General features: G+C 53.5%; 1 protein-coding gene and 2 long non-coding RNA genes across 8 annotated transcripts in view; 2 read left to right on the top strand and 1 right to left on the bottom strand.

The window, feature by feature from the left end:
* Nucleotides 1-12,454, bottom strand: part of CUX1 (cut like homeobox 1) — a 358,600-nt gene that overhangs the window by 80,921 nt on the left and 265,225 nt on the right. For 4 of the 6 annotated variants that reach the window (XM_034669957.1, XM_034669959.1, XM_034669956.1 and 1 more), the window contains exons 10-11: nt 11,194-11,298; nt 5,201-5,389 (exon numbers count right to left, since the gene is read on the bottom strand). In XM_034669957.1, coding sequence (XP_034525848.1) covers nt 5,201-5,389; nt 11,194-11,298 — 294 coding nt within the window. The remainder of the gene's footprint in view (nt 1-5,200; nt 5,390-11,193; nt 11,299-12,454) is intronic. The other 2 variants (XM_034669958.1, XM_034669961.1) reach the window with 1 other exon arrangement.
* On the top strand, nt 5,731-8,815 carry LOC117804133. Its single transcript, XR_004628375.1, has 4 exons — nt 5,731-5,870; nt 6,951-7,125; nt 7,796-7,951; nt 8,680-8,815. It is a non-coding gene; the product is annotated as an uncharacterized LOC117804133 (long non-coding RNA).
* The window catches only part of LOC105240491, a 15,255-nt gene continuing 11,605 nt past the window's right edge, over nt 8,805-12,454 (top strand). Inside the window, exons 1-2 of the long non-coding RNA XR_004628374.1 lie at nt 8,805-8,939; nt 9,704-9,936. This is a non-coding gene — a long non-coding RNA (uncharacterized LOC105240491). The remainder of the gene's footprint in view (nt 8,940-9,703; nt 9,937-12,454) is intronic.

Here is a 12,454-nt window from a genome sequence, read left to right as displayed (position 1 = left end):
GGGGATAACAGTACCCACGGTACAGTACTTTGGTGAGGTCCGGATAGAATAATGCTCACTGAACGCGTGGCAAAGCACTCTGGAGATAGGGGGTGGTGGCTGCTACTGGTGTTATTTGGACTTTATCCCTGGGGGGGGGTGGTATTGAGTAGGACTGTATGATGTTGGAAGCGGCTCTCCAGCTCTAAATCCAGGGCTCCGTTTATGAAGTTCTCCGCTTCCCAATGGGCTTAGCCTGTTGGGCCTCACGCTCCTCCTCTGGACAATGGGGGGAGTAAGAACGCGGGTTCTCAAAGGCCAGTGGTGAGGACATGCAGGACAAATGCAGGCTGCCAGAGCCCCTCCGACAGGACAGTCGCAGGATGCAAGTCCCATCCATTTAGTAACAGGGAGCACACACGTGGTCCCGGGAGCTCAGCAGGTGCTCATGGAAAGGATCTTGAGTTGCTAGAAGAATGATCCCTATGAAGTTTTTAAAATGCTCTAGGGCTACCAACTCACAGGACCCCAGGCAGGAAGACCGATGTGGAGACCCTCGGGAAGGCCTTTCTTCTGGGTGGCAGCGCCGGGGGCAGGGCAGTGACTCATCTATACCACCAAACAGACAGAGGGCCAGGGAAGGTGACCCCGCTGCCGTGTGCAGACGCCTCCATCTTTCCCTCCAGATGGTCAGAGCCAGGCTTTGTGAGCCAGCAGTGCTCTCTGAAGCCCAATAGCTCAGGCTAGGAGCAGCGGTGGGTGACCGGGCTCCCGGGTCCGGGATGGGGGGTGGGGGTGGGTCTGAGGCCCCGCCCCTCGGGTTGACACACCATCTCTGAGGTCCTGGCTGCGGCTGCGTGTGCCTCCCTTCACCTGCACGGGAAACTCGTCTGGTCTCCAGGGTTTCTTGGCGAGAGGTAGCAGGCATGTAAATTTAGGATCTACTGATGCCAGGTGTATGTTGGGGGCGGGGGAAGCCCGGGGGGCCCAGGTGGGCCCTGTGCACATGTGGCCAGACTGTGGCGGGGGAGGGACGGTTATCCCGGAGGGCTCGCTGCAGGCTGGAGAAGTGTGACCCCGTACCGTGAACGGGGATCCCCAGGAAGGCAGCCCTATCAGAGGTCACTTCTAATTTCCTCGAGCTGTGATCCAGGTGTGACCCAGGCAGCCAACTCCTTCTCGTGGAACGGTGCCATCACAGGAGGGTCCAGGCTCAATGCTCGGGCCACCGGGGCACTGCCTGCAGGTGAAACACTCGGATCCGATTCAAGGTGCCAGGGGCATGTGTGTCTTTCCAAAAGGACTCCTCACAGATTCCCACAAGTAATCAGCTCCTGAAAGCACTTCTAGTAACGCCCTGGGTTACAGCCGCTCTGGAGAAGCTCACTTGCCGTCTCCTGCTCCCGCCTCCATCCTCACGCGGACCTTGAGGCCTGTGGCTCGGAGCCCCTCAGTTTCTCTGAGATTGATTGCAGGGTGGTCTTCCCCGGGGCCTCACCATGGTGGCTGGGCAGATGGCCTCTGCTTCCTGCCCCAGGGGCCACCTTCGCCCTCCTCCTCCCCACAGAAGCCTTACTCCTTCCTCTCCCTGAATCTGTGCTCACGACGTGTTTGAGACCTAGCCAGCACAAGGCTGGGGGAGGCCTGGCCCCGAGCTCCCTGCTACTGGGACTTTGGACATTCGGGCTCGTTTGTGTGACCCAGGGTAAGTCTTTCCTGCTGGTGGACAGGCACAGCGGAGGGACACGCGCAGGCCTCTCCTAACCTCAGTGACCTCCTCGGAGAGACCACGATCATCATCACGGCCGCTTGTGTGGTGAGCCTGAGATGACGCTAAGACGCTTGCTGAATTTAACTGAATTGAAGGCAGCCTCCCTGCAGGGTAAACCCGCTGCTGGGTGAGGGAACCTACGTATCGAAGAGCCAGCGTCCAGAAACAAAGACACTGAGTGAAGCTAGAGAAGTGATTACTAGTGTTTTCCCTGGCCCAACCCTCTGAGGGACACGGCGTGCTCTACGGTGGGTCAACGGGACGGATCAGGACTATAGGAGATGGTGGAGGGGGGCAGGACAGAGGGTGGGGGAGGCATGTGGTTTGGAGACAGCCCCCCAGGTGATTATAACACACCCCCAGCCCCCAGTGGGAAGTACTCATCTTTAGAAAATACAGTTTCTCCCAATGGGAGATTGGCATTCCTTTAGCCAGCCTTTCTTATAAATACCCATTTTAAATTGAAGCTATTGGTAGCATGATTTTCTGTGCTTGAGTGAGTGAAATGCAGGTGACTGCCTAATTATGCTGCCTCTGTACTGAAGAGCTCCGACAGAAGGCCACAGAACAGAGTTATCAAAAAAAGCAGCATTGTAATGGCAGCTGGGTTATTCCATTAATTACAAATACAGAATGATCCCGTACAAGCGGCAATGTGCTTGAGTACTTGGCAGATTCGGCAGGAAGAAACGCCTCCCACTTCTGAGTCTGTTTCCATGTCTATTTCAAGGTGAGAGGGGGCCCCACTGGATGTGGACAGCGATGCGTTTAGGGTGAACTGGGCTCGAGTAAGTGGAATGCAGGGAAAGAGACTGGCAGCCCGGCAATGGCTGATTCATCCTCACGCAATGACCGATCGAGCGTCCAGGTGAGGAAACAGGAGTTGCAAGAGAAGGAGGCTTCCAAGGTGCTGGAGAAAGCAAACCAACGGCTCCCCAAATGTATTCCATTTCAGGGTATGCCGCTGAGAAAACCCCAAAAAGCTCAAGAGGTAAGAGATCAACCCCCGCCCTCATGTCCCCTCAGTGAATGTCATCAAGCCCGTTAGCCTTTGTCTCAAAGACCATCGTCAACGTTCAAGGCAAAACCACCCTTAACGCCAAGCATCGGAGGTGGGCTGGAAGCTGGAGCATCCTCAGACGGTGATCCCAGTTCGAGCCTCGGCTCGCTCAGTGTGTCCCAGAGTCCCCTGGAGCTGAATAGCATGGTCCCAGAAGGAAAAGACTGGGGCGTTGGGGTGGGAGAGGGAGGAACAGGAAAGAAAAGCCCCAGGGAAAGTTCGGGTGCCGCTCCTGGCTGCTTCTGAGCAGCCATGGCTGCCGGGCTGGAGACCCCCCATCGGAAAAGCATCTGGTTGCCAATCTGATGGGTCCCATTCATAACATATTTTTCCTAATAACTGTATGGCTGTTCAGTTTAGATTTCAGACTATAAATTATACACATTAGAAAAAAAAAAAAAGCCCTGGGAAGGTATCTCATTCAATTAACCTTACTCCTTTGGGTGAGGGAGGTAGCTGTGCTTGTCTGGGGGAGGCTAATGCCTTTTGTGTGCGGGTTCAGTATTGGGGAGATCTTCACTCCTGGTGACAAGGGGTTAAGATAATTAGAATTAGAGAAGTCTTGTTACTAGAGGATATGTTTTGATTATTAGATCAGAAGAAGATAAGGGAGCGATAATTTTGGAAGAAGTATTGCCAAATTGTTTCATTAACTGCATCGTATTAAAGAATTCCCCCAAGATACGGATAAAGAACATTCATTTGGAAAACGGCGTTTCATTTTTTTGTGTGTGTGAAGGCAAACATTAAAACCTTAACTGATTTAGAAGAAATTGCTTCATAATAAAAAATGTGAGGTCTATAGCCTCTCTCTTGTAGTCAAATGCAGGATATATCTGAGTCATACCCCTTCATTGTAACAAAGCAGAGAAAGGCAAATTATCTAATAATAATGTCACTGCTGGGGTCAGGAATGGCTGTAACATGAGAAAATTAGATTTAATCTAGAAATAAAAAATGAACGCTGGCACTCACTGGGCAGGCCGATGGGAGAATAAGAACCACAGAAGAAGTAAATGCCATGGTCAATGACAAATGTGACAACCCTGTCCCCAAAGCCAGCAGGACCGGCTCCGCAGAGGGGCCCAGGCACCTGGCAGGGGATGAAATGCACCCCGAAGAGGCCAGGAGGAAACCAGGGAGGGAGAGCAGTGGGTGCCCCGGGTTAGGGAAACTCGGCTCGAGGTCAGAAAGGGAAGGGAAGGGAAGGGAAAAATCTCAGTTTTTTAAAAAGTTAAAATGCGCCTAACTACACCCTGGAATTACTTTACATAAGAGAAAGTTTTCCTGACATTTTTACAACTGATCTTATTGCACTGTATTTAGTACATGAAGACTGGGCTTGGCCATCATTCGTGCGCTCCGCAAACGGATGCTGGGTGGGCACTATGCAGGCTTGGGAGGGATGGCAGAGTGGGGGCCCGTCTGGCCTCGAGGCTGGGCCCATACCCTTGCTAGCCCTGTCACTTATTATCAAATAAGATACCTCCAAGGAGGCCCTTCTGGCCCTGACATGCCACAAATCTAGGGTGCAAGGATTTTCTTCATATTGTGCTAACTGTAACAGGTTGAAAGTATCTTAAATCAGGTATACTTAAAAAAAATATACATACTGAAAGGCTGTTGGAGCTTGATGAAAGGTATGTCTGTGCAGATGGCCTGCGACCTTGGCAACCACTCCAACCCCACACTAGCAGGTGCACAAAATGTCCATCTTTGGGATGCCAGGTGGGGAAGCAGTACCGTGGGTGGGCACTGAAGACGGGGCCTTCTACCAAGTGCTGCCTGCAAGGGTAGTGCCATTGAGGGTAGTGCCATCCAGGCAAGAGTTTGTAGAAGGGCTCAAAGTCACTCTCCCTGCCTTGAGCTCCAGGACCCTGCTTCTAGCTCTGTCACCGAGGTTCCAGGTTGCCCTATGTGCAGTCAATTCCAGACAAGATGGTCTTAGGAAAGGAGCTCTGATGGTACCTGTGTACCCATGTCTCTGAGAGCTGTGTCCAGGGAAACCTCAGGCCTCCTTATGCTCCCACTGTTCTCACGGGAGGGAAAAACTCTTGCTGATGGTTGGAGCTCAGGCTGAGAAAAACCTGAGCTGTCACTTCTGCTTTGACCGTGAGAACGAATTCTAACCATGACGGTGCAGACCACAAACGGCAAAGACAACTTGCTCAACAGCCAAGGTGGGGCCAACAAGATGGCTTCTGAGCTAAGGTCTCTTGCTGTGCTCACTTCACCTAGCACGTGTCCCAGACAGTGAGGACAGGAGCGACCCACTGGGCCAGCTGGCCTCGGGCTCCCTCCGGGGTTGCGAGTGGAAGAAGGCAGAGGCAGCAGGTGTGCGCGTGTGCATCTGGCCCTCCCTCGGCCCATGGCCCCCACGGCGCCCTTACTTTGAGTGTGCTGTTCTTGGCGCTCAGCTGCTGCTCGAGCTGGGAGATCTGGCTGGCCGAATTCTCACGCAGCTTGGTGAGGCTGGCCTGGAGTCTCTGCACGTCCTCCACCAGCTGGGCGATCTCCCGCTCTTTGGCGGCCAGCTCAACTTCCAGGCTGGAGCGGGTCAGCACCTCTATGGCCTGCTCCTGCGGAGGAGAGAGGGAATGACAGAAGTGCCCTGGCTCCGGGCGGGGCTTGTGCTTATCTGTGCCGGCGACAGAGGCCAGGACGCGCAGGTGGAGTGATGTGGACGGTGCACTGGTGGTGAGACATAACCTCCTGCCTCCGTGGGGACAGACCTGCCAACACCCTCCCTGCACCACCTTCCTGTGTGCATGGCAAATGCGCCTGCATTTGGCCAATGGACAAGTATTTTTTGGGTGCACACCAGGAACCAGGCACACTCTGTGAGCACAGGGAGAACAGTCCCTCTTGCCCTGGGGCATCCAGTCAGTGGGCGGGGCTGGGCGTCTGAGATGCCAACGTGTGTTGCGCCCCAACCAGGGCACCCAGAAACTGAGGCGGGGATGGAGCCCGGGGTCAGGCTTGGGTGAGGCGTGGGACTTCAGGAAGACGCTCGGGAGAAGCCTCGTGCACATGGTGACACCTGAGCCACCACCGAAGAAGGTGACAGAAAGGGTCTGGTTGCGTGGTGGGGGCACCCGGGGGCAGGCTCTGGGGAGGTCCCGTGGAAGCTCTGAAGCATTAGGATTTTCTACCCCAAGATGTAATGCAACGTCCCTTGGGTTAGCTACCGTGTTATCCAGAGGCCGGGATGGTGTCTGACCATCTGATTCTAAGAGTCAGCATTTTCAAAAAGAGTTAAAAGATGTGGGAGAATGCACTTGGCATTTCTTTGCTTTGGAACGCTTTTGATCATTGATGTTGTGAAAAACTTACTGCCAACCCCCCCCCCATTTGCTCATTTTGGAAAATATGCAGAATAGGAAAAAGGTATTAAATAAAAAAAGAAGAAGAAAAAGTCAATTCTACTTCCCAAGGACTAAGGCTGTCCTTTTTTTAAGTTTTAAAAGGAGCTCTGGCTCCTGAAGGACTCTGGAAGCTTTTCTGGCGGGTGGCTGCACTTCTTCTGGGCATGGCCAGGGTCACAGGACACACTGGTCTCTGTGACAGCAGACATCTGGGGACAGCTCAGACTACAGTGTGGGATGTCATCATCCTCACTGTCATGCCCCCGCCCCCAATGTGCCCCAATTCATGTCTTGCTCTTGCCCACACTGGCAGCCGCGGCCCCAGTTGGCAGGTGCAGCCCCACCAGGCCAGGCACGATGTGCCTGTCACAGGGTTCTCACACTGGGGAACAGCCAGTCATCAGGGAGGTAATTTTTCACATCTCCCTGCTGGGAAATTAAGGACCTGATCATTTAAGAATGTAAAGCTCTGTGTGCAAACAAGTGACCCCTTTCTATTCCTTTGGTTTGTACTGTCTTGGAAGTAAGGCCTTCGTTCCTTCTGAGTCCTGGCAGACATGCACATGGCCCCGGCGAGCATCTTCCCACCAGCTTCTTTAAAAGGCACATGCTGTCCAGATCAGTTCTGTTCAGAGTGTGCTCCCTGAACTGGCGCCAACTCACAAAATGTTGCCGGTACACAGGGAGCCAAGCCCAGGAAGGGAGAGTGAGGGTTTAAGAACTTTCCTAGCGATTCAACATTGCTGTGACGCTTTTACTGTCTGCAACCGATCAGGAATTAACAACAAAACCAAACCCATCCTTGACCTCCGAGCGTGTGGGAAGCCCCGCCCTTGACAACGCTGGCTGGGATCCAGGTCAGGAGCTACAGGGACCTGAGACCAGTCCACCTGGCCGTGCCAGGGGTTACTGCCTATCACATTAGTGAGAGAAGCGTGTGGAAGTGAGCGGTGAGGAGGGAAGGGGGCGGAAGGGCTGGTGGGCAGAAGGAAGACAGGCTCCGTGTCAGGGTGGGAGCACCATGGGAGGACAAGGAGGTTGGAAAGAGCAGGGACGGGGCATGGGTGGGGGTCACTGATGCTGAGGCCAGCTTGAAAAGGGGAGAGCCTGTGCTACCTGATGGCCACCGCTCAGGAGGGTGGCCAAAAGTGCACGCACCTGTGGTCGTGGGCCTGGGGGACCAGGGAGGGGACACGATGAGAGGGATATCCAGGGAGATTGGTCTCATGGGGGTTAGAGATTGAGCTGAGTTACCTCATTTGAACTTATCTATCAAGTTTCCAACCTGAGGGATGCCAGCCATAATAATGGTTTTGAGTGCTCTCTGGGAGAGTCAAATGGGGCTCTGGGGCTTCAAACGGCCAAGTAAAAGCTGAATACACCAGGGATAAGTGGCTCAAATGATATGTGTAGAAACAGCAGCTGGCAGGGCTGAGCCTGGATTCAGGATGGGGACCTGGGAGCCGGCAGTCCCAGAGGGCCATCTGCTCAACTCCAGGGGCCGACACTGGCCTGGCCCCCTGCTGGCCGTGCGACCTTGAGCACATCAACGGACTCTCAGGCACCCAGGCCGGCTTCCTCATTCATAACCTAGCCAAAGTCATTTGTGTCTTACATAAGCTCCAAGAGATGAGATCATCCACCCAAAAGCAGTAAGACCTTGGAAAGGAGACAGAAAAGGTCATTCTACTCGAAGCCCAAATGGGGCTCACTTCCTGGCTGTCCCATCACGAAGACACGCGGGAGATAAGGAAGAACCAAACGAGGGCGCAGGAGGTGATCAAGGGGCAGGGTGTGGAGGGAGGTCTGGGCCTGGGTCTCAGCCCCTGGGCACAAGCTAGAAAGGAAGTTGTGCAATGGAGTGAACACAGGCCGACAGGAGGGGCGCTCTGCACATCTCAGTGTCAGGCACTTGAGACCCTCTTGCCATCACTGCCAGGACATGAAATGTACATGAACCAAAGAGGGTCAGGACCATTGGCTCCCGCGTGTCTCTCTGGGCCTCAATTCAGTGGTACCTGAAGCACTTGGGGGGTTTAGAAAATACATGGGTTCTGGGCCCTCCCCTGGAGACAGGTTCAAGGTCAGGACTCTGGCCGGGACAAGCCTCTGAAGGAAGGAACAAAACTGACTTCCCCTGGTGGGCACCAGAACCAAGTCCCAAGAGTCTGTCCCAGCAGGGATATCCCCATGGCTCCAGGCTTCCAAGACCTGTAGGGGGTCCTACGCCCTTCATGGGAGCCAGGGCTTGTGGGTGGGGGCTCTGATGGCTCGGGGGCCAGGACAGGACGTGTGAAAATGCTCTGTAGAGTCTGAAAACATGGTAAAAAGAAAAAGAAGGCCTTAAGATGATGACAGTCCAAAGGGAAAAATGAATGTAAAAGCAGAAGGTACTGATGTGTTCATCTCCCCTCCCTCCCAAGCCGCGTGCATCTGAGTCCTCTGATGGAGACCAGCACGCCCGGGCCGAAATACGCTACGTAATGATCTCTTCTATCCTGCAGCCATTTCCATGTCAAATATTGATGAGACGCAAGAGCACCACTTGAGACGGCGAGAAAACCTAACCGGAAATGATGCTGCGCCCGGGAGCCCAGACTTAGACTCAGACGCCTGGCTCTGGGCTAACGTCTTACTTACATTTACCCCAGCGCGGGAAAGAGGAGGGCATGGGGACCTCCGTTTTACTTTCTTACTGACCCCCTGTGTTTCTGCCAACACCAAGTGCCTGGAGTAGGCTGATTCCATCTGGTGGCTTCACCTGGTAGGTTCGCCTGATAACACAGGCATGTTTCCTAATATTATGGTTTGTTTAGGTTCAAGGGGTGGCCTGCTATGGTGCACCAAAGCCCTGAACGACTATTTGTCTATAAATACTTGACAAAGGACCTGCATATGTCCCGTCTCATTCAATGCACACAAAGGAGAGTAGCTCGATGGAGGGGCAAGAGTGTGTTATGGAGTAGGTCAACTGAGGATCAAACTCCAGCTTGATCATGTCCAAGCTGTGTGACCTTGTGTAAATTACTTAACTTCTCTGAGCCTCTTTCCCTTACTTGGAAAACGAGGACAATAAAACCTACCTCCAATGACTGTGGGGTCTCAAGGCATAAATCAGACAACCAGATAAAGCCCCAGCGCGGCCCCCATTGCAGAGCCAGAGGCCGCCGAGAGGCAGGCTCACCTTCCATGACTGGCGATTCTGTTAAGACGCCCAATGGATCGGTTTTGGCTTTTGCTCGATCTATAGACTTCGCTGTTCTTCTGCCGAGTCCTGCCAGCCAAGCCCAAAAGACATTTTCCTGCTGGCCTAGTTTCCTATGTTTGCTCCCCGACTGGCTGGAGCTGCAGCTACTGGGAACGCAGGCCCGGGGGGAGCCCTGGCAGGGCCGCTCACGGACGGCTGAACCCGAGCCACGTAAACACTGCACTTAGCCCATGATGAAGTGTTTAAGCGCCTCGAGGACCCACAACTTACTCGACCTGCAAAAACATTCATTTCCTTCTGAAATGTTTTGGTTGCTACAGTCTCGGATGGTGCCAGAACTCCTTTCAATCAAAAACATTTAGCTAAGGAGCCCCGTGTAGACACATGAGGACGGATGGCTTTCTCTCGAGAACCCAAGGCGACCACAGAGGCTGGGAGAGAAGCCGTACTGACTCCTTCCTCGAGGGTCTCCGCCCGCCTCGGCCAAGGCCCCGGGTCCCATGCAGGCACGCGTGGATGAAGGGACAGTGACAGAGCCCAGGGGGCGTTTCAGGTAAAATGAATGCTGGGATGGCTCCTTAAATGGAAAATTGTTCTCTGTACCCTGAAACCCTTAAATCATGTTCTCTTGAATGTTAATTATTTTTAAAATGTAATGTCAACTTAAGGAAAGAAAATGAGTCACCTAGGTAAAGAAAGAAAAATGCCTGCCTCACGGGTTAGGTGGGAGAGTGGCTGTCCAACCACCGCATGAAGGGGTCTCCCGGTGAGACTGTGCCCTCTCTGGAAGGGCCTGGCCTGTCCCTCCCTGCTCTCCCACTGTCCACACAGCAGGTGCTCTGGAACCCTCTCCTAAAGGAAAGGCCTCCTACAAGCACAGTTCACCCACCATAGGCCACGGGAGCTGGAGGGCCCTGGGGGCCACTCACTGCTACTCTGCACATAAGAAACTGAGGCTGCCCCCGCTTGACTACCTGAGGTCCGTGAGCCAACAGGTGATGAGCTGAGCTTTGAACCCGGGGCTCCCTGATCAGAGATGGTGAGGCCAACTGCAGTAAGCAAGCGCTGAGGTTGACTGACACCTATTACGGGGCAAGCCTTGCTCTAAGCACTTTGCTCGTAAGACCTTCCAGAACTTTACTGCACACGTGATGAAACCCGGGCCTGGGGAAGTCAGGCTACTGCATGGCGTTCAAGGCGGGAGCCTGGAATCTTAAAGTCCAAGCTGCCTCGATCGAGCTGGGAAAGTTCCGTCTGAGAGCAATTTTTATTCGTCTTAGAAAAAATCAAGAGGCATACAAAGGGACAAGATGTGTGCCTCACTCCTTCCGAATGCCGGCTCTTGCAGCGAGCCTGTGACTAAACAGACTTGGACCGTTTATCACTTTATTACCTCTTCGGCCTGCCCTGCTCATTGCTCTGGAAGGACACATGGAGGTGGAGACGGAACTTCCAATTTTCCGGTGTAATTTTGGCAACGCTCCTGCCTCACATGCCCCACCCTCTTGTCAGCCGTCTCCCCCCAGTCCTAGCCAGGAGGGCCCTCTCTTTGGTGAGGGGATCCCCTGCCTCGGCCTCCACGTCGGGAGGGCGACACGCCGACCATTTAGCATCGACGCCCAATCGGGAAAGCTCTTCCTCTGACCCTTACAAGTCCCGTCCCCAGATTGCCCAAAGCATTCCCGACCAACACAGCAGTACTGGTTAAAAATTTTCCCGAAAAGGACCGTTAAGAAGCAAAAGCAAGCAGCTGTCGCCCAGAGGGGCAGAGGCGCGGCGGACAGAGTCCCCACGGGGCCGGGCTACCCACCACGTCCGGCGCCTTCTGGATCTGCGAGGCCAGCTGGAGAGAGTGGTTGGCCGACGAGAGCTGCTCCCTCAAAGTCTCCGCCTCTCTCTGGGCCACCTCTGCCCTCTGAAGGAAATGAAAAGTGTGAGAAGAGAAAGTACATTCAGTTTAACAACTGACAATTATTACAAGAACATTCATCAATTCATGCCTGACTGACTATAATTGATTTTCCTAAACACTCAACCTAATAAATGCTAGAAAAAAACATAGAATGTGATGGATTTTTATTTTAAACAGTACAAGGAAGAAATAATTGAGCGATTATGACAGTAATTTAACGCTAGGAGCAAGGAATCCCCTGCTGATACTAATGCTTCGGCCCACTGAATTTCCCAGACTGAATAAATACAAGTGGAAATAGAGTCTTTTGATTCAATTTCTTTCTATTCTCATAGACCAAGAAGATTTTATTGCAGGATGACTCCTGGGAGTAATTCTCACGGGTAAACAGTGAATTAAAGACACTTTGGCCATTCTCTTCCTAAAGACACGCACAATGTTGTGGTTGTTTTCCTTCAGCAAGTATTTCCATAAACGTACGGGGCGTAAATGCCACCTCTTTTGTGAGGCCAGCCTTATTTCAACATATTTAACCCTTCACCCGACCAAGCTTTCTGATGCCGATGCTGGCATGTCCGGCCAGCCAGGCCGACCCGGGGGCCAGAGGCGGGAGGGCGGCCAGGCCCGCTGGGGGTGAGGGGGCATGGAGCCAACTGCAGGAAGGGGGCCGAGGAGGAAAGGCGGGTGCTTCCGCTGTTTGCGTGTCATTCCAGGACGGGAAAACCAATGCCACGGATGGCAACCCAGGATTTCCCACCGGGCGGTGACACTGGGACATGCTGGTGCCCGCTGCCCGAGAAGGCACCGTGGTGCAGCAGGCGGAGAAGCCAGGGCAAGTGACCTCTGCCCACCAAGCCACCCCGAATGGGGACACAGCCACCTAGTCAGCTTCTCAGGGACCTCGCGGGGATCGGTTTCTGCAGGGGCGCACTGCACACAGGACTCATTCACAAGCATTTTATTGCTGGGCTTGTCCTGATCTTACAGTTATGATGGAGACGAAACTGTAGGAGGGGTGTGGAATGGTGGCACTGGGCACGCGGACCAGAAGTCATGTGCTGCTCTTTCCAGCGGACTTGCATTGTGTGGAGGGAAAAGATGAACGAGGAGAGCCTGGCTGAGCAGGGCTAGCTTGTGTGTCTTTTTTTTTTTTTTTTTT

Source organism: Ailuropoda melanoleuca, chromosome 10 (assembly GCF_002007445.2).
Source record: "Ailuropoda melanoleuca isolate Jingjing chromosome 10, ASM200744v2, whole genome shotgun sequence".
NCBI lineage: Eukaryota > Metazoa > Chordata > Mammalia > Carnivora > Ursidae > Ailuropoda > Ailuropoda melanoleuca.
This window is presented reverse-complemented; position numbering and strand designations above follow the sequence as displayed.